The sequence below is a fragment of the Ochotona princeps genome, chromosome 20, assembly GCF_030435755.1.
Source record: "Ochotona princeps isolate mOchPri1 chromosome 20, mOchPri1.hap1, whole genome shotgun sequence".
In the NCBI taxonomy this organism is placed as follows: domain Eukaryota; kingdom Metazoa; phylum Chordata; class Mammalia; order Lagomorpha; family Ochotonidae; genus Ochotona; species Ochotona princeps.
In genome coordinates, this window is record NC_080851.1 from 11,411,155 (window position 1) to 11,438,652 (window position 27,498).

General features: G+C 41.7%; 1 protein-coding gene across 2 annotated transcripts in view; it reads right to left on the bottom strand.

Moving 5' to 3' along the window:
* PON2 (paraoxonase 2) overlaps positions 1-27,498 on the bottom strand; it is an 87,297-nt gene that overhangs the window by 51,109 nt on the left and 8,690 nt on the right. The window contains exons 3-9 of one of the 2 annotated variants that reach the window (XR_009247300.1): positions 20,692-20,747; positions 13,833-13,998; positions 13,193-13,319; positions 11,078-11,278; positions 8,842-8,923; positions 8,008-8,136; positions 6,905-7,400 (exon numbers count right to left, since the gene is read on the bottom strand). Coding sequence is in view for 1 of the 2 variants with exons in the window: in XM_004582525.4 (XP_004582582.3) it covers positions 7,242-7,400; positions 8,008-8,136; positions 8,842-8,923; positions 11,078-11,278; positions 13,193-13,319; positions 13,833-13,998; positions 20,692-20,747 (920 nt within the window). In the remaining variant the exon portion in view is untranslated. Of the gene's footprint in view, positions 1-6,792; positions 7,401-8,007; positions 8,137-8,841; positions 8,924-11,077; positions 11,279-13,192; positions 13,320-13,832; positions 13,999-20,691; positions 20,748-27,498 lie in introns of those variants that run through there. The other variant, XM_004582525.4, reaches the window with a different exon arrangement.

Consider the following 27,498-nt stretch of genomic DNA (forward strand, 5'->3'; position numbering starts at 1 on the left):
GGAGGTACAGATACTGGGACTCCAGGTGTGCGCTCCCTCCCAACGGACGCTCCGGTTCAAGGCCACCTGGAAGCACCGGAATTCGCCAACTGAGTTAAAGTGCACTTTCATGCTCAAAGTACCAGGAAAATTAGGTGCACCAAGTTTCTTTTTCCTACAGGCTCAAGTTACAGGGAAGGAGCAGGAGTCTTGCTCAGGTTAGGAGTTTCCTAGGCGCCGGCTTTAGGGAGGGCTCCGGAGATCTGGCTGCTAAACAGGGGGGATTCTACCTCAGCTGCTCTGAGGAACTAAGCCGGAGGATCAAAGGGGAGGAGAAATCCAGAAACCTCCAGCAAACTTCCAAGTTTCTGGCAGGTGAGACTGCTCCGAGTCCTAGGAAGGGAGAACGGCCGTGGAGGGCGGTAACTCCTGCGCCAAGACACGAGGCGCAGGACCCGAATGTCAAGGTTCTACCCTGAGTAAGGAACCGACTGCGGGTCGGGTTCAAGCTGCTAATGAGATGGATTTGCGGATGTCAGTGTCTTACTGTAGTTGATGGCATGAGGGGAAACCTGAAGAGAAGGACAAGGAATAGTTTGGAGGAAAAAGCAGGCACAGCGGGAGGGCTGTTTCTCCGGAGGTCTGGCTTCCCTGCCCCCCTTCTTCCCATTTTCCTAACATAGACAGTTTTGAGGGGAGGAAAGGGAAGATGGTGGAAAGTTCAAAGAGTTTGGGCAAAGTGCTGTCTTCAAATATGGCCTATTCATTGCAGCTGAGTCAATGTTGATTGAGAGATGAAGAGTTATCCAGACGTGGGGATATTAAGAAAAGATTGTCCACGATATATGGGATGCAAAGTGACAGTATGACTACATAATTATGAAATGAGTAATGACACGATTCCTATGCAATTGCAAGGTTGCCTACATTAACTCTTGTCATTCTAAGAACAACCGTTGGTATGAGCAACATACAGATGTGAAAACTGAGCCGAGTGATGTAGGGACTTCTCGAGGTCACAGGGCTGACAAACAGCAATGGCACACAGTTCAGCTCTGAAGTCTGTCCTTAGCTTCGCTGCCTCTGTTAAAGCTATACAACGAAAGCTGAACTGAAACAATCCTGTAGCATCCAGCTTTGTACAGCTAAGACAATTCTTTTTAAGATCATGGGGCCCTGCGCAATAGCCTAGCGGTTAAAGTTCTCACCTTGAATACACCAGGATCACTTATGGGCAATGGTTCTAATCCCAGCAGCCCCACTTCCCATCCAGCTCCCTGCTTGTGGCCTGGGAATGCAGTCGAGGATGGCCCAAAGCCTTGGGACCCTGTACCCGCATGGGAGACCCGGAGGAAGCTCCTGGCTTCGGACTTGCTCAGCTCCAGCTGTTGCGGCTGCTTGGGGAGTGATTCATCGGATGGATGGTTCTCTGTTTCTCTGTCTCTCCTTCTCTCTGTATATCTGCCTTTCCAATGAAAAATAAATAAATCTTTAAAAAAATCATGGATTTTAAAAAGTGTAAGCAAGTGCCTGGCACAATAGCCTAGTGGTTAAAGTCCTCGCCTTGCATGCCCTGGAATCCCATATGGGCACTGGTTCATGTAACCAGCAGCCCTGCTTCCCACCCAGCTCCCTGCTTGTGGCCTGAGTAAGCAGTTGAGGATGGCCCAAAGCCTTGGGATCCTACACCCATGTGAGAGACCCAGAAGAAGTTTCTGGGTCCTGGCTTCAGATCAGCTAAGCTCTGGCTGTTGTAGCCACTTGCGGAGTGATTCAGCAGACAGAAGATGTTTCTGTCTCTTCTCTTTAAATCTGCCTTTCTGATAAAAAGAAATAAATCCTTTTTTTTTTTTCAAAAAAGTGTAAGCAAGGGAGGAAGTAAATGTTGTATTTCTTGGGACATAATGGGAAGAAAGTTAAGGGAACTGGGTAGTATGTTGTTGCAGGCATGCATACACGGTGGGAGAGTCAACCTGTCTGGACAGTATACTGTGCAATCTTTTTTTTTTTAATATTTATTCATTTTATTACAAAGGCAGATATACAGAGAGGAGAGACAGAGAGGAAGATCTTCCGTCCAATGATTCACTCCCCAAGTGAGCCACAACGGGCCGGTGCACGCTGATCCGATGCCGGGAACCTGGAACCTCTTCCGGGTCTCCCACACAGGTGCAGGGTCCCAATGCATTGGGCCGTCCTCGACTGCTTTCCCAGGCCACAAGCAGAGAGCTGGATGGGAAGTGGAGCTGCCGGGATTAGAACCGGTGCCCATATGGGATCCCGGGGCTTTCAAGGCGAGGACTTTAGCCACTAGGCCACGTGCTATCTTTTTTTTAAAGCTTTTTTAAAGGATCTTTTTTAAAAGGTGTACTTATTTTTATGGGAAGGCAGATTTTAGAGAGAAGAAGATACAGAGAAAATATCTGGCTGCAATAGCCAGAGCTGAACTGGGCCCATACTTAACTTTCTTAAGCCACGAAGTTGTCCCCTGTGAGACAGCATGTATCTCTTAAGTGGCTTCAAATTAAGCTTGATAATGGCTGAGTGCTTAGCACTGTAGTTTGTGCATTTAAGAAGCCAATAAGCATTCCATGGGAATCTCCAGTTAGACTGAAAGCTGCTTTTGGGCCGAGACCCCATCTCATGGACAATTGTACCTTTCAGTGCCATACATAGAATTTTTAAAGATTTTTAAATCTTTTATTGAAGAGGCAGGTCAAATTTACAGAGAGAGGGAGAGACAGAAAGATCTTTTGTTCACTAGTTCACTCTCCAAATGGCCTCAACAGCCAGAGCTGAGCTGATCCAAAGCCAGGAGCCAGGACCTTCTTTCTCATCTCTCATGCGATTGTAGGGTCCCAAGGCTTTGGGCCATCTTCTATTGCTTTCCCACACCACAAGCAGGGAGCTGGATGGGGAATGGAGCAGTTGGGTCATGAATTGGCACCCATATGGGATCTCAGAGTTTATAAAGTGAGGATTTAGGCATTGAACCATTGTACTAGGCCTGCAGTCCATAGAATTTTGTACCTAATAGCAGCTTAATAAGTGACTAAATGGGTTGGATACAAACTATGAACTTCAGAGAAAGAAAAATTGGAAGAGTGAAGATAAATGGAATACATTTATAATGAAATAGGAGTGGTTGTATTCTCAGGGGAGCGTTTCTCATGGCACGTCTTCTCACTTTGCAGATTTGTGAAAGGCATTGTTTGAGCAGCTCTGAACCACGTGGAGTAAGAAACAGAGCAAGGAGTCCCGCACGCACACACCCAGGAGTGCTGCTGCTTGCTGTCCACATGCCGAACCATGTGGAGTAAGAACCAGAGCAAGGAGTCCCGCACACACACGCCCGGGAGTGCTGCTGCTTGCTGTCCACATGGTTGACCCAAGAAGAATCGGTTTCCTGCCCCAAGGTGAGGTGAGTCCTCTCGTTAGAACTTTGTCTCAAACTGAACGTCTTAGTCACTTCCTGTTGAGGTGCTCAGAGCACTGAATTTCTAGAGCCACAGCTCATGGGATGATGAGCATCCATGTTTAACAGATTTGGGCTTGACTCCTGGACTTACTACGCCATACCATCTGGCATTGAGCTCAGTGCACAGGGACTGACATAGCATCCTCCACATCTGATCTATGAAAGTAAGTAACAGCCAGCAAGCAAAGAAACCACGGCAGTTGTATTAGCTGGTCTGATCAACAGACCATGAAATCTATCCAAATCATTTGAGGGGTTTGTTGTCAGTGACAAAGCAGGACAAATGAATGCAAAAGGCATAGGTTTAAGTTCACGTTCCTTGAGCAATCCCTGTCACTCAGTGCTGTTATTTTCCTTGATGTACAAAAAGGTTATTCAAAGAGTTATTAGGACTGCAAACAAAACAATGTACCACTAAGCAAGAGATAATACAATATATGTCTACCTTGTCCGATATCACTACTAATCAAAACATTATTCAAAATATGAATATACAGGTGTAATCTTAATGTGAAAAATGTCAATGATTTACATAATAAATCCATGCACGTAGATACTTTAATCAAGACACACACTGATGACTAATCACTTTTAGAGCAGATGATTGGGGTTAGAGAAGCTGGCAGCTCAGTATGGAAAAAGCCTGTTTTTGTTGCATCATCTAGGTCTTTGAAATTTTTAAACCATATGTCTTGCTCCCATGTCTAGTAATAAAATATGTTATTAAAAATACCATTGAAAAATTTTGTACAGAAAGAGGTATTGATGGGGTAGGGGAAAGCGAACACCTGAAAAGATGTGGTTGAGTCTGAATCAAGCTGTTGTGTAACAGAGATATGCAATAGAGCTGTGGGAACTCTGAGCGCATGGCACAGAGGCCAGTGCTTGCAGCCTGAACACAAACATGTGCATGCTGCTCACCTGTGTCTGTGCTCGTCAGGAGGATGGATGAGCCCAGACATCAGCTGTTGCACAAAGCTCATGAAAATGGACTTAAAAGATGAATCCTGATTTTATGAAAACTTTTTCAAAATTCATACATAGTTCACTCAAATCACCTGGAAGATACACCTGGGATTCAAAATTGGGGGGTAACAAAATAAATTCACATTTTCATTCCATTCATCTCCCATGAACTTTATGAAGCCGCTTGGTAGTTGACTGTCAATACGAGTTTCAGTTTTGCTCTGAGGACACACCTAATTTTTTTTTGCATTTTTTATTAATTATTTTGCATTATGTGACAGTTTCATAGGCTGACACACCTAATATTGAAGTTTATTATTGAATGCCTGATACATTATTATTATTGAATGCCTGTAACCTGTGGGGATGGTCTGCCTCCACCCAGAATTTCCTATGCAGCCCATCTATGTGTTGTGAGTCACCTGTGCTGAATTCGTTACTTTTAATAAACCACACTTAGCAGCAAAGAGCAGCAAGTCCCAGCCAGTTTTCTGGTTTGCAGTTTTGGTGCCAAGTGAATGGAGGGAGTTTCAGTGTATCATCTTTTACCAGGATGGGCTCCTCTGGATTAATCTTCCACTGCATTAAAAAACCCTTCAACAATATCTTCTTGTAGCTCTTCAATGACTCTAGTTTGGATAAGACCTCAAAGTGGATCTTACATGTTACATTATTTAATCCAGCCTGAATTATTGGATGATGTGGCCAGGATGAGTTAGCTGGGCAGAAGAAAGGCAGTGAGTCCCCTGGAAAGGAAGCTGGACACCTGCAGAAATTGAGAAATTGGAACAGCATGACCATCAGTCCAGCATGAATAGAGCAGGGACTCTGAGACTTTGGCAGGTGTCAGGGTCACTTGGAGAGCTCATTAAAACAGATTGCTGTTCCTACACTCAGACTTTCTGATCTGCTAGATTTGCGGTGGGGCCTTGAGCAGTTGGGTCTAACAAGTTCATATGTGATAATGAGTTTGCTGGTCCAACGGCCACAGTGTAAGAACCAGTGATTACAAGAGCTAGTAAATAAACTAGTACAAATGGTATGTAGAGTGGTAGCCAGGGCTTGTAGGCCAAGAAACCTAAATGATATCCTGAAGGGCAGTGACATGATTCAGCACAAGTTTTGAAAATGTCATTTGGCAATGAGAGAATGGGTTATGGAGGGGTCAAGGGCTTGCCTAGCCTGGAAGCTGAGAAATATTTGAAAATCTTGTCTGAGGGAGATGTGTGATGGTGATTGGTGACACTTTGGGGATTAAATTATGTGGAATTGATCTTGGGGCTTGCAAGGTGAGGATTTAACCATTGAGGCATCACATCGAGCCCTAAATAACTCTTTTTAAAAAGAATACTGTGCAATTTACATTTACAAACCATTAATTGATTCCCTCTAAAAGCAGAAATCAAACTGGTATCTAAACATCAACAGAAACTATACACATCAGAAAACAGGAAAATGGGGAGGCGGCTTCTTCCTGTGGTATTAGATTCAGGTTGTAGTTAACCGTACCGATATAGCATCAGAACGAGGTTGGTGTCTACTTTCTTCCCAGGTGTGTCACTTTAAACACCTGTGAAAGAGTCCATGACTTGCCAATGTTACTCTCTCAAGGCTGCAAACAGGATTAAACAAGATAATAAATGTAACATTGTTAGTTGGACCTATTGCAATTAACTGACAAATATTTTGATCACATAAACACGGAAAAAAGTTTAAGTGAATTAAAGTGCTTTTGTAAAGAACAGTGGAAAAAGCTGCATGAAGGTCTCTTAAGAGCTAAAGGTGTATGGGAAATGGCCATGGTGAATAAGAGCTAAAGGTGTATGGGAAATGGCCCATGGTGAATAAGAGCTAAAGGTGTATGGGAAATGGCCATGGTGAATAAGAGCTAAAGGTGTATGGGAAATGGCCCATGGTGAATAAGAGCTAAAGGTGTATGGGAAATGCCCCATGGTGAATAAGAGCTAAAGATGTATGGGAAATGGCCCCCATGGTGAATAAGGCGCAGCGGGCACCTTAGCATGCTGCTGCTCAGCAGTGTTCCTTGGGTGTGTGACTCCATCACCCTTGGCTTCTGCTCACAGTTCTGGTCAAGGAGCAGGTGCAAGAACCTTCCAGGCCCAATGCCTTATCTGTGCAACCAAGAAGTTCCCACAAAGGAGCAGAAGTATTGGGACTCTTCCTGTGAACCAAAAATTCTAGTTGCCACATCGAGTTGATGTTCTTGTTTTATTTTTTTCAAACAGAGCGCCCATTGACATACAGCTCTTGAGTGTGAGAAGTCAACAATGACCACGTCACATTATTCCAGGAAGTAGCTGCTTCCCCATGCCCCCTGGGAGTGTGAGGAATAAATGCAGACACACCTTAGATTTGAGTCCAACTTTAATACTCGTATAACTCCGATTTTCTCATAGTAAACAAAGATGTAAGTACAAAACATGAACCCATGTCATCTTATCAGTAGTTCTGAGCAGTCACAGTGGTCAGGATTGGCGAGGAGGTCACACACCTCACTCTGTTTCAGTGGAACCCACATTTTGGCAGTTGGAAGACAAGAGTGAGGTTTGCTTTGTGCAAAAGGTATTTACCTTACTGGAATGCAGCTCTCTCTCTAGCCTTTTTTTTTTTTTAACTGTTCATGTTCCTCTAATGTTAAAAGTGCTAAAGAACAGTAGGGACTTCTGCTTCCTGAAATAAAATGAACTATCTATGCCTTGTATTTCCAGGTCAGTGTTGCTGGTTAAATTCCCTCAGGATTAGCAATTCATAGACCATCAGTTGTTAAGTTATCACGCTTGCACATCAGAAGCACAGCTCAGAGTTCACAATACAATGCCCTGTGGTATAAAGTGCCTATGAGAAGCTTCTGGTCATAGACGGAGGCCACAGAACTCCCCTGCAGAACAGATCCATTGTTGGCGTAAACCGTGGTCACTGTAGGCTTCTCCGATAGAATATTCTGGATACGAAGAACCTATTCAGGAGAGATTATGTGTTAATATATAACTACCACGCACCATGTCATCCATTCGCCAATGTTTCTTGTCTCACGCAGCGACACAATGACTGAAGAACATAAAACTGAAAAGCAGTAGCTACTGATCATTTTAACATGCAAGTCAAGGTACTTCTAAAACCTGCAGAGAGAAGTTTCTTAAATCATCTAGCTACTCCACACCAACACAGGATTTAGTGTTACTACAGCAATTCACCGTTAGTGAAAACACACTGTTGTGCCTACTTTCACACTACTTCAACATGAAAAAAGAACCTACCAGGTGGTGAGCTGACAAAAAACAAGATATTTTAAGAATTGCCAGTATACCACACAGCAAGGACATATGTCTTGATAAAAATGCCGTTTGACTAGTTTCCACCGTAATTTAATACATCAAGAGGTTACATTAAACAAAGTAATTGAGTAGCTTAACGTTTTGCCATGATCAGCTTAGAGCAACTAAAAAATCATTACATATGTTTCTCATATTATTGGTTTACAAGAACTAAACAAACCGTCGCTGTGACAATTTATTATATTAGTTCAAAAGGGGTTGGGTCATTAAGGCAACGGGCATACAAACCTCTGAAGAGGGAGGATTGTTGGGGTCGTACACATAGACCTCCTGGCCATTCGGGTGGCAGCCTGCCCAGATGTCCCCAGAGGAAGGATCCACAGATAAATTATCCACCAGGGTATCCAACTGGAGTACCTTTCAAATGAAAGCATGTCAATGGTATGGGAAGCTTGATACACAGAGCCAACCCTTCCCTCTTTGATGCATGCGGGAAAACTGGGTACATCATCTCCCTTCCCTCTAACACCCAGATTGCTTAAAATAAATTTAATAAACTGATTAGGAGCCACTCTTCATCTTTGCTGAAAATAAGGAAGTGAGACTGATAATCAATCTCTTACAAAAAATAAATTCTCTCTTAAAAGATAGTCATGAGTCAGCTCAAGGAACTCAATCGAAGCAAAAATGGGAAATTCTTAACCTAAAATATGGGTTGTTGAGCAGGAAGAAAATAATGATGGTCTGGAGCCCAAATTCTACCTTCATTTATTATTGAAGGAACTGACAACATGCATAAATCTTGATTTGAGAATTCATCTATTAGTCTTTTCAATTGTGAAAATTCTCATTGAAATTCATCAGTGCCATCAATGCTTTGTGGAACAGTCCCTGAGTCAGAAGCAAATTTCACTTAATATTCTGCTGCTGCATGTAATCATGGTTGGTCCACTTGTGACCAGTGGGAACAAGAGATTTTCCAGATATACTGGAGTCATATTTTAAGACTCAGAATAGCTACCTGGGCTCCCATAGTCTAAGGATGGCATTGTTATAATACAGAACAACTCTACTTTCAATGAAAAACAGACTATTGTCTTCTTTATGCATAAAAAATGTTACCTTTAGTTGAGTTAAGTTCATATTAGCTTGTTTTTCCAACACATGAATTTCATGAGCCAATATGTCAGCGACATAGATATACCTTTGCAAAAAGAACACACTGGTTAGAGCTCCCTGACAACTGAAGCTTCATTAAGTCAGTATGAAAGACTGGGGTTAAATAATCTCCCAAGATGTAAATCAATGATAGGCCTCTGAGGGAAGCTTGATAAAGGTCAATTTTCATTTAAAAGGCAAGCTCTCACAATCAATTAAGTGGTGCTACAGCAATCATCTAATTATTAAATTATTTTTTAAAGGTTTGTAAGGAGAAATAACACATCATTTTTAATAGAATGTCCGTGCTATCTCACTGAAATGAAAACACGCCACTATTTGGGTTCATAAGAAAAGCATTTACATCCCACAGTCATTGGTATTTCTAAATATTACTTAGGTTTAGAAATATAGAGTATAGCATACATTTAAAAAATATTGGTTACTGTTCATGCTTAATAAAATAATACGCTGAGATTGTTGATATTCAGAACAATCTGTGTCCATCTAAGGACAGGGGAGTCAAATCATTTTACTCACCGACGGGACTAGTCCAGGGCAACTGCTCTAGGGAACAATTACATGGGAAGTCACAACCTCAGGACTGTGGCAGATAAAAACAGCAAGAAGACAGCCTCTCTCCGCAGACACATGTACTGTGTTGGGGCATGATCAGGCTAGTTCATATGCACCAGACATCTAAGTCAGCAGAATTGGAACTGTGAGAAGTTACTCAGGTCTAGAGACTAAAGACACATCTAACACCCGAGTTCAGAGAAAGACGCACAATGAAGGGGTATCTGTAGTGATTGTGAACAGAAAGCAGCTTCCAGGCACATGAACCCTGGAAACAAGAACGTTTAAAGCACGGAGCGTGGTGGGAACAGCAGGAAGCACTGGTTGGAGTATGTTAAAGAACGGCCAACCTGTTAGCCTGCTTCGATTCTGCTAGGCAGCTGCAATTTTTAGAATAATCCAGTGACTTCATATTGCAGTCGAAGAGCAGGTGAGCACTAAGTTTGTGCCTTTCCATTGTGCGGGGCAGAGGGGAGGTCCAAGATAAAGACAGAAGCCTTGGGAGCCCTTAACAGCTACAGGACTGCAGAAGGACAAAACTGGCAGGAGCACAAAAATGGAAGTAGACCAGAAACAATTTGGAATAAAATCTCCTTCTGTAGCCAAAGAGTATGAAACGCCAGAGCAGGCAGGTGCCAATGAGAAAGCGGGTGGGAGAGGGAAGTGGCGCCATCAGAACTAATAGTCCTTGTTCCCTGTGTTTCTAACAGTGATCAAAGAGGGGCTGAAGCTGAACTCCCATTCATGATGGTCAGTTTAACATTTTTATATTATTTATGTATTATTTGCTTAGGTGACTAGAAAGTTTGATTCTTGGGAAATATGAAAACTGGAGAGGAAAATGGTTTTGGCTAGAAAAGTTAGATCATGTTATCGTGGAGACAAATGAAATGATGCTACATTCATCCTCTATAATCAACAAAAGAGGAAATTCTATCCTGAAACCAAAAATATTTAGTTTTCAAGGAATGCCAAATTTATTTCATGTTACATCTGTAGTGGTTTCCATTGCTAATACAGAAGAGAAAGCTTATACGGAATTTAACATCCTTCTGTATAGGCTCTGATGGTTCTGTAAACAGAAATAACGAGGTACTTTTAGAGGATGATTTGGCAATACGTGCTGACGTTAACATTTAAAGAGTCCATACTGCTTTACAGGAAAAACTCCAGAGAACTGGTTAGTTTAGAATCATCCTGATTAATTGAATATCATGTATCCAATAAGAACAATGATATATTTCTTTAAAAGGAAATACTTAACTGATATTTTAATATGTACACATAAATTTGATCCTGCTTTATGAACATTTACATTAATAAAATGAAGCTTGATAGTGACATATCAAAATCTATATTAAACAAAATATTTACTGTATATACTTACATATAACATGAAATATATAGTGCATGTAAGTATACATTATATTTCAATTCATTGACTATGTATAGAGTATATAGATCCATAATATATATACTTACTTGTATATAAGTATATATTTGTGTTTGCTAATCATACATCCAAAATTTCAAGACAACTATTTTCATATATAGAAAGCCAGTGTAAAGAATGAGGGCAAGCATGATGATTAAGGAAAAATAAAAATATTTTGTAAGGTCATACTTTTTATCAGGTGAAATACTGATGCCATTTGCTGAATCAAATCCTTCCGCTACCACTTTAACCTCATCTGGACTGTAGTAAATCACATTGGCCCAGTGCAAGTTCAAGTACGTTTCCAAATACTTTAAGAAAGGATCAGAGAAGTAGTGGTCATTGGTGGCATAGAAGTGTGCTGGCCCAACGGCTATGACGTCATTCACACTGAAAGAAAAAGAGCAAGTGAGAGAAAATACAAAGCCTGGAGCATCTCCATATTAAAAATATACCCAAGGTTTATACCACATTTGCTTTACAGTTTGGGTAAGTGGTTTTCTAGGGAAACGTATGCTAAAATCACACATCTGTAGTTGTATGCCATATACCATAATAATATTTACAAGAACAATTTGTATGGCACTAGCTAATTTGAAGACAGGTCATTTTAGCAATCATGGTAGGATTATCACAAAAGAATAGGGAGAACTTGGTGCCAAAAGGGTATGTTTCTTTTGACAGCAAGTCATACAGAGTTTAAGGATTATACCTAAGGACAATGCTGGCCATGGTACAGTCAGAGGTAGCCTGACAGACTGTTGAGTGGGTCAGGCCATCAGTAACACCACCTGGCTTCCATTGACTCAGTTGTTGGATTTTGCTGAGTTCCCTTGCATCGTTATTAGTCAAACTCAGGTTGACTGTTCAATATCTACCTGCCTCCCAAGGCCGACATGTGGAGAATGAATAGGCACTCAATAAACTCTTGGAGAGAAATGGATGATGAAATGGCCCTAGCACAATGCTCCAGGTAAGAGATTGATATGCTAAAAACAATTACATTTTGAAAGCCAGTTAAACAAGGGTGTTATTAAATTTAAATTCCAATTACCCTCTTCAAGAATTTCTGAAAGAGCTGCTTTCTCTTTTTGTTAAATGAAAAAATACAGATCTGCAGGGAAGAAGGGGGAAGCTCTTTTTCTCCGAAACAGCTCCATACTGCAGGTGCTGCCTGACTGGTGGGCATGTGCCTGTGGATTAGCAAGGGCATTTCTGGAAGAATGATTGGAAGCTACCTGCTTCCGCCCTAGAAGGGGCAGCAGAAATTAAAAATATCCATCAAGCTGAAACTGAGAGCAGCAGTATGTTCACGCACATGAGCTGGAAGGACCCAAGGCATTCTCTGTTAGCCACATCGCTCATAAACATCATGTCAGTAGTGGTGACCCACTGCTAGCTTACAGGCCTCTGATCCCATAAGGCCACCCTTTTATAGGGGTGGCCAGTAGTCACCATGTATCTGGTGAAAGCATCCTGTATAAAGTCCCACACAAAGATGCAAAGCCCAAATTATGAAACGGGCTATTGTCTCTTGGCAGGTCAGGCAGGCTGAACTAGGTGATGAGTCATCTAAGGAGGAGATAGAGAGCAGACATATTCCATGTGCCATGCTCTCCCTGATGCACAAGGAAATCACACAAATGCGCATGTGTGTACAGGGCAAACAGCCCTATGTTAAAGGCATGGGACCAAAGCTGCTTTGTAGTTCTTCAGATTTGGTAATAGTTATGTGCACATAACAATGTATCTTGAAGACAGGATCCAAGCTTAAAAAGAAAACTCACTTGTATTTCATATATACATGACATTTTATAAAATATTTTTAGGAATTATATGCATAAAAGTAAACTTCATGGTATAGAATTTTCCATGCTTGTCAAGTCAGTGCTCAGAAAGTTTCAGCTTGGCAGCACTTCAGATTTAAGATTTCATATTCTCACACTAGGAGTGCTTAAGCTGTGCAAATACACATACAGATGCAGACAGAGTGAGATAGAAGTTCTTGCATTATAGGTGTTACATATTATATATTAGGTTAAACTATTCATGGATTTATTAAAAATAGTATCTTAGTGAAAAAGTTTGGAAATGTTATATATGAAAGCTCTTCACAACATTAATAGAAAATGAGTATCATGAAAACGTGCATGAATTTCCAACACTTTTGCACAAACATTTTAGAGAACTTTCTATGTATCAGATCTTATTTACTTGCTAGCAAACAGGAAGAGGACCATGGAGCATTGGGAATATTTTTAGATGCTTGAGATACACGGGAGACCAAAGTAAAAGAGGAGGAACCTTGGAAGAAGCTCATGTCTGATTGTTTTCAGGTGCAAAAGAGAATTTTCTTCTTCTTCAAATTTAAAAATTTCCACTGTATTCTTGAATTCCGGGTGGTTTACAACAAAGAGATAAACTGCATCATCTAAAGAATTGAAAGAACCAAGTTAATTGACGAGACATAACAATGGCACCCCTGGGCGGACGCTGACATTTAAATGCTCTGGCAACGAAAGGTTGCCTGTGTCAGCCCGAGAGGTGATTGGGCATCCCACTCGCGTCCCCATCTTCCCTGGTATCAACTCCATGTTATTTCTGATCGTTGGGTTTCTGACCTTTAAGAACGAGCATTTCCCACTCCATATATGGAATTCATGTATAATCTATCTGCAGTTTAATTCAGAAATAAAGCTGTTTTTCCATACAACAACAGCTTTATGAAAAGGTTATAAATCTAAGCAGCCAGGTGTTAACTGTTAAAAGTTTCAAAATATTAACAGAGCTAGTTGAAGAGGCAAACAACCTGTTTGCATGAAAAATACAGAAAGCATTTATGAGTGAATTGTTCTTCTCTGATACATAGAATCCAAGTCTGTTTTCTGCAGTTATTTGGGAATCATTCTATATTTCTCCATTCTGGTAGCTCTTCAGTTCTTACCATCATCTATGAAAGTGCTGATGCCATGTGGATTGAATGAAGCCAAGTCAAAACCTCGGCTGATTCTTACTTCCAGTGCCCTTGGTTTATTTTCATTTAGATCCATCATTAGTATTCCACCAGGCTTATCTGGTGCAAAGCTGTGGAGTCCAGGACATTTCAGGCCCTGTCCAAAACAGTGGGGAAAAAAATACACAGGCTTAAATATTGTTATAGGCTGAAGTGCAAATTTTATAAGACAAGTAGAGACCTTGATTAAAGATGGTGGCACAGAGCCACAAAGAAAGCAGAAAGAAGATCCTAGGAAACAAACAAAAATAAAACCCCCAAAAAATAGTCAATGAGAGTTAAAAAGCTGGAAAAATAGCGGATTTTGTCAAATTCAGAGAGAAGGTCAAGGATTGCGGGTCTCTGGGGGAGTTCTGGTGGCCTGGGGCATTCCTGGTGGACTTGAGGGTAGGGTTAACCTCCAGTCTACACTTCGACTGCGGAAAGCCTCAAGTCTCAGGGCAAGAGTGGTGCATGCTGCTTCCACAAAGTTACAAGTCCCCTCAGTCTGCACTCCCTGCTCATCTCACATCTCATCCAATGCACCAGCCAATCCTGCTGGCCTTACCTTAACAACGTATCCCTGCCTAAGCACGCGGACAGTCCTCACCACTTCCTCCGCGGCCACTCTGGTCTAAACCACTGCCATGATTTGACAACTGCTCCCTAACTGCCTTTCTGCTTCCCTTCTTTCTTCCCTAGTATCCAAGCTTGCCTCAGCATTCAGATGTCCCTTTTATGATCAAAATCCTCTGGCGGCTTCCTCTCACGCTCAGTTGACCAGAATAATTTTGTACAAGGACCTAAAGACCATGTATGACCGGCCCTTACCCTCCTCTCCCCTGTCCCCTGCCACACCCCAATCACCCCAATCACCCCATAGCTCTCCTCACACTGGCTGCCCTGATGTCTTCCACAGCGGAGTATGTTCTTCCCTGAGAGTGCTTTCACAGTTTTTTCTGCCCAGGAAGGCTTTCCCTCAGATATCTGGATCCTTCCCTCAAATACCTTCTCTTTGTTCCAGATGTCACTGGTCTGAAGGGCGCCAACCATCGTCACAATCCCCACTCACCCTGCCACTCTCTGTCCTCTTTCTGTGGGTATATAGATTTTTTTTCTCTGTTTACCGTTATTGCAAGGACACCCCAAAACATTCAAGGAAAAATATAATTAAAAGGTACATTTACTTGAATGCCAAACAATTTTGAAATCCATGCCTACTCTTTCATGACATGCTTCTTCCATGAGCTCTTGCAGTACCCCTCCTATATGGGACATGAAACAGGTGTACAGGATGTAACACTGTCTGTTGGTTTTTCTTAGTGTACAAGAATACTGCTGAATTTCTTGTGTTCATTTTGAATCCAGTAATTTTATTGAGCTCTCTCACTAGCAGTCTATGTAGTTCCATTTCTTGGATTTTTTTTAAAAAAATAAGCAAATTCTCTGGGAATAATGGCAGTTTTCTCTTTCTCTATTTCACATTTAGTTTTTCAGATTAGCGATGGTTGTGGGGCTGCTGGACATTTTCTTGCTCTCTGACTAAACAAATGGGAACGCAGCTCATTTTGTCAGTAGGAGTGATGCTTGCTCTAGCTTTCTTCTCTGCTTGGAGGTTTCACTCAGGAATGAGTACTGACTTTAATGTATGGTGAGTACTCACTAAGCTCTACATCATTGGAATCAGTCAACTGATGCATTATTTATCAGTCAAATCAGATTAAAATTCATGGTAGTGAATGCAGCATCTTAGTTTACTAATATAACGCAGTCATATCTTATGTACACTTAAGTAGTGCAGTAAAAAAAAGTCTCACTTTATGCACAAAACTGGATATAAAGCAAATCTCTTCTACTTAAAAAAAATCTACGTGTAATTGCATAATTTCAAGGCTAGCAGTCTCAGTGAGTAGAATGAGCTGGAACTCATTCTATTGCTCCACAGAAATGCCTCTTCCATTGTTAATAATCTCTGTTCTTAATTATTGTCCCAAAACAATGACATGCGCAGGAAGTTCTACCAGATGGTGATAAGTACACAGGGTTATTTTAACATCTCCTATTATTTAAACCTTTTTCCTAGTTTTAGAAATCGAGTGCAATAAAATAGACACATGCAAAACTCATTACCATTACCCCTTCTATGTATAAAGTTAGTGAATTAAGCATGCTAACATTGTTGTTGAAACTTTTCTTTCGATTCTATTCTATCATCCAGTCCCTTTTCATGTATGATGTTAATTTTGAGGTGACCCTCAAAGCCATAAATGTGAGATGAAATGACAAAATTCTAAAAAAACAAACATACACAACGCCCCCCCGACCAATTACTATGATATTTGAGCTGTTTATTTAGAAGGGAGAGCAGTTTGGAAGTGTTACAAAGACAAGGCTGAGTAAGCAAAAACAATAGTGGTAGAGCAGGGCTGTTTCTAAAATTATACCCCACCCCCAAAATCACGTAACAAAGCATGATAATAGAAAAAAGTAGATTTTCTGTTGATTGATCATGGCAACTGTAATATGTCCCACTGTGATAATGATTATAGACTTACGGGCTTGGGAACTACTAGATTTTGAGCATGATTTGGCTATTCAATTATACAGACGTTTAAACCCCAAAGCCTTGAGTTGGCCCTGTTGGTAGGGTGGAGATCGGATTGATTTGTGGTATTGAGGAGCAAGGCTCCGTGGGAAGTTACTGTAGTTCACAGGGGACTGTGCCCTCGGAATGTGTTTTTTTTTTTAATTTATTTATTTTTTATTGATTACATTGCATTATGTGACAGTTTTATAGGCACTGGGTTTTTCCCCGCTCCCCAACCCCCCCATGGTGGATTCCTCCACCCTGTTGCATTGCCACAGTTCAAATTCAGTTGAGATTCTTTCATTGCAAGCATCTACCAAGCATAAAGTCCAGCATCTTATTGTCCAGATAAGTTCAACGGTTTCTTGGGGAGACCATCTCTGGTCTGAAGGTAGAGCCGGCAGAGTATCATCCCGATCAATTAAAAGCCCCTACACTACATCAGTAACAATTTATAACATTATGGAATTAGTTGACATGGTATTAAGTAGCCAATATGTTAAAAGAGAAAAAAAAAAAAGAATGCAAGTTCTGAACCACATCCTGTGACTTCTACATTGACATTTCAATTATTAGTTTATATACAACCGGGTTCTATACACCTTAAAATGGCTATGGATTACTATTCAGCTGTCTCATGTCTATTTTAATTTTAGTATTTAGCAGTTCATAGTGTTGAAGCATGATTTGGCTGAACCTGGTTGCTTTTCGAGTAGTCTAACTCTATAACTCTAACAAGACATATGTCAACAGTTTAGGTGAACAGTTTTAGGAGGGGTGTGCAGAGAAATCTTCAATACCCCAGTGAGGAGTAACTAATCTTTGTGTCCCACCCAGTGAGTTATAAGTGCATCCCCGCTGACCGTTTCCTGTCTGTTTCTAGGCTTTCCTTGTTCTCTGTTTCCTTGTTCTCTATTCTAGTTTGTTTGTTTGTTTTGAGGGGTTTCTGGAGCGATCCCGATGGTCATTACGAGAAAGGTGGGGACCCAAAGTCGGAACCAGGCAAGGACCCAAGAAAGCTCCTCTCCCTAGCCTGAAGGAAGTTTACTGTTCTTCGTTTCTGCGGACCGCTCAGTGGGAATGTGGTTCTTGAGGCAGCACTCACTGTATGAGCCTGAGTGGGGCTGGCTGCTCTCTCTGGCTGCTTCTTGTCCCACCATGATATCCCTCACCATGGAACACACGTTCCATCACTGTCATCCTCTGGTCTCACCCATTGGCTGAACCAGTGGTGCCTCTCTGATGTTGGACTGTGAGCTTCCAACACCAGAGATGTATTTATTTTTATTACAAAGTCAGATATACAGAGAGGAGGAGAAACAGTGAGGAAGATTTTCTGTCCAATGATTCACTCCCCAAGTGACTGCAATGGCCAGAGTTGCACTGATCCCGAAGCCAGGAGCCAGGAACCAGGAACTTCTTCCAGGTCTCCCACACGGGTGCAGGGTCCCAAGGCTTTGGGCCGTCCTCTACTGCTTTCCCAGGCCACAAGCAGGGAGCTGGATGGGAAGTGGAGCTGCCGGGATGAGAACAGGCACCCATATGGGATCCCGGTGCATTCAAGGCGAGGACTTCAGCCACCAGACCATCAATGCTGGGCCCTAAGCCTTCTTTTTTAAAGTCTGCGTTTTCATGATAGTCATGAAAAGCTGACTCATTCCTACAGAGACCCAGTCTCTCTCACTTGAGATGTTTTTGAGGGAAGCAGAGGCTCCTGAAATGTGCAAGTTCTGATAAAAATTATATGAATCTCCAAGAAACAAACAAACAAAAACACAAATGCAACTGCTTTGGGCTTTATTTGAAATGTCTGTATCTTGGTTATAAAATAATTTTGATCATCACTCCCACTGCTTTATTCCGGTCTATAGACATGTGCGCGCGCGCGCGCGCGCACACACACACACACACACACACACAGTCTTAGAATAAACACCACTTGATTCATGCTATGAAGGCAATTAAATAAAACTTTTCTCTTAAAAGCATTTTTAAAAAATTAAATATAAATATTAGTGTTTTTGCTGAAGCCCATGGTACGTCTTCCTTCCCTCATGGAAATTTCCAGTTGCTCACAGTCTTTCATACAAACACCAAGAGTAGCGTGGCCTGACCTCATTCTCTTCCAAGCCAAGTTCTCTCACCCGTCTCATAAACCTGACAATGATTTCATTAGTGCTGTGACTTTCTTGTAAAGTAACTCCAAGTTTTTCACATCCTTTCTGAATCTCGGAACCTGGAAATAATGGCTACTCACAGAGAGTCAAATCACTCCAGGCAGCCCCCTGAGTCATGCATTTCTTTTTCAAGAAGAACTTGACTCAGGAAGTGGCCCAGGACTCTAACCTGCGCCCACGCAGGTAAGGTGAGTGGTCAGAGCTTTGTCCTCTGTACCCTCAGCTGAATTTTCAGTTAGAACAAATGTGGATGCAGCTCTACACAATTAGTTTGAAAGGCTCGCTACTGTACAGCCAGAAAGAAGGTAACTTTTCAGTGTGTAAGATCCCAACCACGAAGACTCCCAGATCTTCAACACAAACTACTAATACGAGCAACAAGGACTATACCCCAACTGCCAAGGAGGCCACAGGGAATTGGATGCCCTCGGAGGCTGAGTACTCTGAGGTCATCCACCCCCAACCGGAGCTTCCGCAGGGGATGGAAGAAGTCCAAACACTACCGCACAGAAACCAACGTCATCGGAAAGACAACCAGAAGCCCTGAGCGGTCAGCAGACACAGAAGAACAATTAATGTCCTTCGGGACCAGGGAGGAGAGCTTTCTCTGGTCCGAGCCTGGCTCCACCTCTGGACCCCAACCCTCCCTCGCAGTGACCATCGGGATCGCTTCGAAAACCCCTCACAGCAAACAAACATACAAACTAAAAAAAAAAAAAAAAAAAAAAAAAAAAAACCTAAAATAAATAGACAAACAACAGAAAGTAGAGCTTGAAATCTGACAGGAAAGAGCTGGCGTGGATTGGCTCATGCCTTGCTGGGTGGGACACAAAGATTAGTCACTCCTCACCATGGTGTTGAGGATTTTCCTGCACACCCCCCCCCCAAAAAAAAAATGTTCTGCACATTAAATGTCGACAAATATCTTGTTAGAGTTACAAGCCAGTCTAGATTACCCTAAAATCTGCCAAGATCAACAAAATTATACTTCAACACAACAAATGGCTAAATACTAAAATGAAATAGATATGAGACTGCTGAATGGTACCCTATAGCCATTTTAAGGTATATAGCAGCCGGTCCGGTCCTGTATATAAACTAAAATTGAGATGTCAATGAGCTAATCATAGGTTGTGGTTAGGACTTGCTTTTTGTTATTTTGTTCTTTTTGTTTTTTTTTTTTGTTTGTTTGTTTTGTTGTTGTTGTTGTTGTTTTTTTAAACATACTGGTTACTCAAAACTATGTCAATTCCATAATATTGCAAATTGCTGTTGATGTTATATTGGGACTCTTAATTGACTGTGATGATATTATACCAGCTCTGACTTCGGACCAGAAATGGTCTCCCCAAGAAACTGTTCAACCCATCTGGACAATAAGTAGCTGGACTCCATGCTTAATATATGTTTGCAAGGAAACAATCTTGATTGAATTTGAACTGTAATACTGCATCAAGGTGGAGGAATCCACCAGGGGGGAGGGGGGGGAGGGGGAGGGGGATTCCCAAAGCCTATGAAACTGTCACATAATGCTAAATATTAATTAAAAATAAATTTTAAAAAATGGAATGGGCAAAAAAAAAAAAAAAAGAATGAAGTCTGAATGGAGGGTATAAACACACTCACGTCACAACTTTCCACTTCTGATAACTATTTAGGGGGAAGAGAAAGAAAAGACAATGATCCTGGTTTGGGAAAGGAGACATTTTTTGAAATAAACAATGGCAAATATGAATATATAAAATTAAACACACTTAAAAACTCAATATGTAACCTTAAGATAGATGCTTCATTGAGAATAGCAGTATCAAATATCCATGAGGGTCTCGAAAATATCCTTTCAATGGCAGTTTAAAAACAGATTGCATTGAAATACAATAAATTAATGGGTGGGGGGGAACCTGTTTATCTCCATGTATGGAGAAACTGATGCAGAACTTCTCAGGTCCTGTTAACCTGTGATTTCTAGAAGCTATTCTAGAAGATAGAGACCAATAGGCTTGTACTTCCGGTACTGAGTGTGTGTGGGCAAAGTGAAGGTACTCACCACGCTGAGGAAGGCCAGGCCACTGGGAAGAATGTCGATATCTTCAGAGCCAGCTTCTGGAAGTTCAAGGGACAGGCACATATCACACTCAGGTTCTGTTACCGGTTACTTTCTCAGAATGTCAGTGTCTTTGGGGATGATTGTGTTTGGTTTTTTTTTTTTTTCTTCCCAAGGAATCACTCTCTTTAATAAATGTCAGGCTAAACCTCTTGCTAAAATGCACTTGACTTTCAATGTTGGTTATTTTGTGTTTATCCAAATCAAAGTCAAGTTATCATCACGTTTCCTGATAAGACACAGAAAATGTTGACATCCTATGATACACATCCAGATGTCTGTATGAGAGTAATTGACATCAGGGGAATTTTACTTTCACAAAGGACAGCTCACAGTCACTTAACCATGCAAGCATCCCCGTCCTCTACTCATCTCATCTCCTGCAGACATTTCTCTCGTTAACAGAGAGAAAGCACCTGGGATGCCACAGTCCCTCTTGGAAAAACAGTGCCTACTTGTTCTCATAGGCAAAGAAAGCTTCTCATTTACTCGTTAAAGGTGGGCTTTAAATTACAGGGAAAAACAGTGGAAGGAAATTAAAGAAAAATGCCCCACACCTAAGCCAGTTGGAGCATCTGACATCTGCCTCCCAGGCAGGCTACGATGGCTATTGATTGTTTATTGATCGTCTGCAGGACTCACCACAAAGCACAGCAAGCAACGAGACAGACGACCTTCCTGGCGGTCTCGCTGCATAAATCCCACAGACAGATAACAGACCCAAACAGAGAAAAGCGGACTAAAAATGGCTTAGATTAAGCCAAATCACGACACATTCTTTGAGTGCATAAGATCCAGTCTTCTTATAAGAAAGCTACGGTTCATCTACTCTATGGAATACTACTCAGCTATTAAAAAAAACGAAATGCAGTTCTTTGTGGACAAATGGGCCCGACTGGAATCCATCATGCTAAGAGAAATGAACCAATCCCAAAAGGTTAAATACCACATGTTCGCCTTAATCTGAGATGAAAAGATGACAACTTGAAAGATAGTACCTGTATATTGTAATATTAGTGCAATCTCTAACAACCTGTATCCAATGCAATAAGATAACGCGATATAATCTATAAACCAACAATTAATGTCAGAATATTTAAGATCTACATCAAAAACCTGTAAAACCTACTATACCCTCAATACGCTATGTTAACCGGTAATGGGGAGGGAGTGCAGGGAAATCTTTCAAGACCATAAAAAGAGTGAGAGAAAAAAAAAGTACAATATAGCTTATCAAGGTCAAATCTGGTAATTCATAGACAACAGACTCAAAGCGGCACTAAACAACAATAAAACTACTATACCAATGCATGAGGGGGGAATCGGGTGCGATCCTGACAACTTCTTAACAGGAGGTCATGTGCGTGGAGCAGGGGGGCACTCCAGAGTGGAGCAGGTGGTAAGGAGGAAGCTTGGATCCCAACCACGAAGACTCCCAGATCTTCAACACAAACTACTAATACGAGCAACAAGGACTATACCCCAACTGCCAAGGAGGCCACAGGGAATTGGATGCCCTCGGAGGCTGAGTACTCTGAGGTCACCCACCCCCAACCGGAGCTTCCGCAGGGGATGGAAGAAGTCCAAACACTACTGCGCAGAAACCAACGTCATCAGAAAGACAACCAGAAGCCCTGAGCGGTCAGCAGACACAGAAGAACAATTAATGTCCTTCGGGACCAGGGAGGAGAGCTTTCTCTGGTCCGAGCCTGGCTCCACCTCTGGACCCCCGCCCTCCCTCGCAGTGACCATCGGGATCGCTTCGAAAACCCCTCACAGCAAACAAACATACAAACTACAAAAACAAACAAACAAACAAACAAAAACCCCCTAAAATAAATAGACAAACAACAGAAAGTAGAGCTTGAAATCTGACAGGAAAGAGCTGGCATGGATTGGCTCATGCCTTGCTGGGTGGGACACAAAGATTAGTCACTCCTCACCATGGTGTTGAGGATTTTCCTGCACCCCCCCCCCAAAAAAAAATGTTCTGCACATTAAATGTCGACAAATATCTTGTTAGAGTTACAAGCCAGTCTAGATTATCCCAAAATCTGCCAAGATCAACAAAATTATACTTCAACACAACAAATGGCTAAATACTAAAATGAAATAGACATGAGACAGCTGAATGGTACCCTATAGCCTTTTCAAGGTATATAGCAGCCGGTCCGGTCCTGTATATAAACTAAAATTGAGATGTCAATGAGCTAATCATAGGTTGTGGTTAGGACTTGTTTTTTGTTATTTTGTTCTTTTTGGTTTTTTTTTTTTTTTGTGGTTTTTTTTTTTTTTTAACATACTGGTTACTCAAAACTATGTCAATTCCATAATATTGCAAATTGCTGTTGATGTTATATTGGGACTCTTAATTGACTGTGATGATATTATACCAGCTCTGACTTCGGACCAGAAATGGTCTCCCCAAGAAACTGTTCAACCCATCCGGACAATAAGTAGCTGGACTCCATGCTTAATATATGTTTGCAGGGAAAGAATCTTGATTGAATTTGAACTGTAATGCTGCATCAAGGTGGAGGAATCCACCAGGGGGGAGGGGAGGGGAGGGGGAGGGGGATTCCCAAAGCTTATGAAACTGTCACATAATGCTAAATATTAATTAAAAACAAAAAAAAAAGGAAAAAAAAAGATCCAGTCTTCTTTAAGACATCTCCAAAGGGTTTCTCTGAAAGTATTTCTAGGTTGTCAAAATCAACAGTATCTATCTGTCCAGCCATTTAGGCTTTGATGCAAGAGTTTGTGTTTAATGGGTGGTCTCCAGTGTCAGCTTGCAGAAAAACAAAAACAAAATACCAATCCCATAGAACCTTCACTTTGTAAAGATGACTCGTCTGCCTGGATTTCAAAAAAAGATATCTATGGGCCCGGCGCGATAGCATAGTGATTAAAGTCCTCACCTTGGACGCGCCGGGATTCCACATGAACGCCGGTTCTCATCCCGGCAGCTCCACTTCCCATCCAGCTCCCTGCTTGTGGCCTGGGAAAGCAGTAGAGGACGGCCCAAAGCCTTGGGACCCTGCACCCGTGTGGCAGACCTAGAGGAAGTTCCTGGCTCCTGGCTCCTGGCTTCAGGATTGGCACAGCTCCGGCCGTTGTACTCACTTGGGGAATGAATCAATGGACGGAAGATCTTCCTTTCTGTCTCTCCTCTCTGTATATCTGACTTCGCAATAAAAATAAATAAATCTTAAAAAAAGCGATATCTATTTATGCTTAGCATGGTGCGGTGGGGAATTGTGCAGGCTGGCCCCCTTGGACGCCCACACAATTACCAATGCTGAAATGCTGGACAAGGCAAAATGTATTGTGTATGTACAGAAAAGAACTTCTGTGTGAGAAGGTTCCTTGACTGATTCCCCCTCCCCTGCCCACAGAAATGGTCAGGAATCACCAGATCCTAGTCTCCAGGGGGATCCTAACTGTGAATAAGCAGGGACCAGGGGAATGCCCATCACACACACAGGCATAAATGAACCCCAGCGCGCGCATGCACACACACACACACACACATACACACACACACACTTCCAGCCCAAGTTTTGCTTTCCGGATGCATTTAGTAAAAAATTCTTCAAGAAAATGCCATTCCAATGTGTACATACATGCTTGTGCATTTGTAAAAAGAAACGATAATACTGGAAAAAATTCAAAATTAATTCTGTTCCTTGGTGGCAGGATGACAAGAGATTTTATTTTTCCTACTTTTTCTACAAATAATTGCATTCACAGTGAAGAAAGAACAATGTCCTAAAAAAATTCTCATTTTAAGCACACTGTAACTTCTTCCTATTCAAAGGGAAAATACTTTCCAGACTTACTCCCGCACCCTCATGTTGATGAGCACTTCCACCACAGGCCGTAATAATCTCCTGTCACCTGTTAGATATGATCACTGCAGTGCAGTCAAGGTTGCAGATATTTGTTCCCTATTAATAATAATAATAACTAGCATCCATAAAGTGCTACTCAGTGTCACACTCCATGTAAGTACCTTGCACGTAAGATCTCCCTTGATCTCACAGTGCTAACAGGAAACATTCTTCCCCGTGTTACAGATGAGATGCAAGAGTTTCAAAGACAGGGAAAACGTTTAACAAGCTTCCTCTATCAGCACCATTGCGGTTCCTTTCTATTCATCTGTGGTTCGTTCCCTAGGTTGGCCTTTCTCCTCAGATGCTTACTTACACGCATTTCCTGGAGTTCCTCACCAATCCATATCCTGTACTTTTCTTTAAAACCCCTTTGAAAATGCTTCTTCTAAAAACTCTCCTGGCTTACTATAGCTAATTTCTATTTCCTCTTATTATATCATCAAGTATCTGCATCAGAAACCACACTCTATTTCCTAGTATCCAAACTTCCTTTCTCCCCTTTTAGCAACAGGCCACATGGCAACAGAGCTACAAACATCCCCACCCTTTCTTGCTGCTGGATGTAGCCATGGGTTTAAGTTAGGCTCAGTGGAATGTGAAAATATAAGCTATCTGTAACCAACAAGAAATGTACAATTAAAATGATATCCATGTAAATCATCATTTAGGGCCCCACACTTGGACCCTAAGATGGGAGCGCTGTATGGATCATGGCTTCATTTCTGAAGTCCACATGGTACAGTCTTCCAAGGACCCTAGGTCCTTGGCTTATTTTTGGATGTTACATGAGAAAAAAAGAAATTTCTCTGCTCCAAGGTATTGTAACCTTGTAATAGGAGATGTATCCTTGCCATATTCAACAGCTCACACAACAAGTCAAGGTAGCCTCTCTTTCTTGTGGATTCACTGGTTAGATATGCATGCTAATGACCCTGAGAGAAGGACTGCAGTCTCACTGACCCTGGGGGAGCCTCAGGTCTTTTAGTATCATCACAACTAAACAGGTAATTTTTGAGGGGTTTTCATAGAAAGTTTCTAAAAATATACATTACAAAGCATGCATGGATCTCAAAATGGGTTTGCCCTTAAATAACCTTATCTTTTAATTCCATTTGCCACGAGGTTTCAAATTCCACCCGTGCCTCCAAGTGTTTTGTTTTGGCTCCTGCCCATGGGTAGACTGTAAAGCACTTGAGGACAAAGGCTTCACATTTCAATGCTTTCTTCCCCCCTAATTTTCCACGGAGCAATTATATTTCCCTGGCGGTTAAAACACTGGTTCGGATGGCTGTATCTCATACTTGGAGTGCTTGGGTTTTGATCCTGGCTCAGATCCCAACTCCTGCTTTCTGTTAATGATTACCCTGAAAGGCAGTAGTTAGTGCAGAAAGTCCATGATTCCCTACTGGGAGAGATGAATTGAAATCATGATTCTGGGTCCTGACTTTGGCCTGACTGAGCCAAAATATCTGGGAAAGTGAACCAATAGTTAATATTGACACCTCTCTCTCTCTCTGTCACTCACTCAAATGCTATACTTTAGTTCAGAACTGTGAATACAAGACAGTAGAATGAGATTTTTGGAAAATTTTTAAGCCTCAAATAAAGTTAGCTATATAGATGCTGGTATTGTGCCAAATCTTGGGTGTGTAAAAGCTTAGATAAGGAATTAATAAAAATATAGAACTGTGGACTTTCTTTTGCTAAATAGATATTGTAGTCAGTGAATATTATTTGTTAAACAAGAAGACATATGATATGTACAAAGCACTCAAGAGTCACAAAGAGTTCATTTTCGGTGATGGTGAAGATGGTGAACATAGCATTGCAGCGTGTTGTTATTTTTGGTGCGTGTGTGTGTTGATGGGAAAGAAGAATGTTCTCTTGACAGGATCAGCTCTTTTTAGGTACATGCCTATCCACTTCTAAAATACAAAACAAAACTTAAAATAAAGGGCTGTCTACCGTTTGCCCATTTAAAGAAGCAGTTCTGCCTCTTTAGGAAGCAATGCGCTATTAGTGATAACCAAAGACCATGAGATAAACAACTGTTGCTAGAAGTATATAACCACAAGTTACTATTACCCATTTCGCATCACAAATGCAGCATTCAATGCATGTCTATCTGGTGCGTACTAACCACAGGGCAAAAACAAAACAGAAGGGAAAAACAGCACAGTTCTAATTAGATCTGGAAACCCATCCCACATGCTCTCTGATCACTCATCTTCCCCGCTTGGTTGCCTTTTGAAGCGCCTCCGAGGCATTAAACACTTCAGAAGAGGGGCCAGAGGTGGCATATTTCTTCATTCTTTCCAATTTCAGACAGCAGCTCACACATATCATAACATAAAGGTCACAGGAACCGACAGTTGCCTGTTTGGAATGTTGCCAAGCTTGCTTCATCTGGGAGGAGGACTCGGTCCCAGGAAGACACCTAACATTGTGTCTTCCTGTAACGGGCTGTTTGTGCAGACTTGAATTTACAAAAGATGGGCACTTGGGCTCAGAGCTGTTTCATCATGTGGCAGTCACCTCCCCAATTTGCCCAGAAGCCCTCACAGGTGCTTGCCTGGCTTGTCTGAGGGCCTGCTTCTAGGGGGTTCTTACTGAATGCAGCAAGAAGGGGGTAAGGAGTTGCTGTCACGGGGTCTCTAGGAGCAACCTTGGTCCTAGAAGCTCTCAACTACAGCAGAGATGTGTGGTCTCTCTGGTATTTGGAACTGTATTTGCATTCCTCCTAGGTATTTGGGCTAATGAAAGAAAGAGGAGAAATGGTAGAAGCCATCAGCCAATCTAGGGTAAGAGAGGAAGAATCGCAAGAACCCAAAAGAGCAATGGAAAAAAAAAATGATGA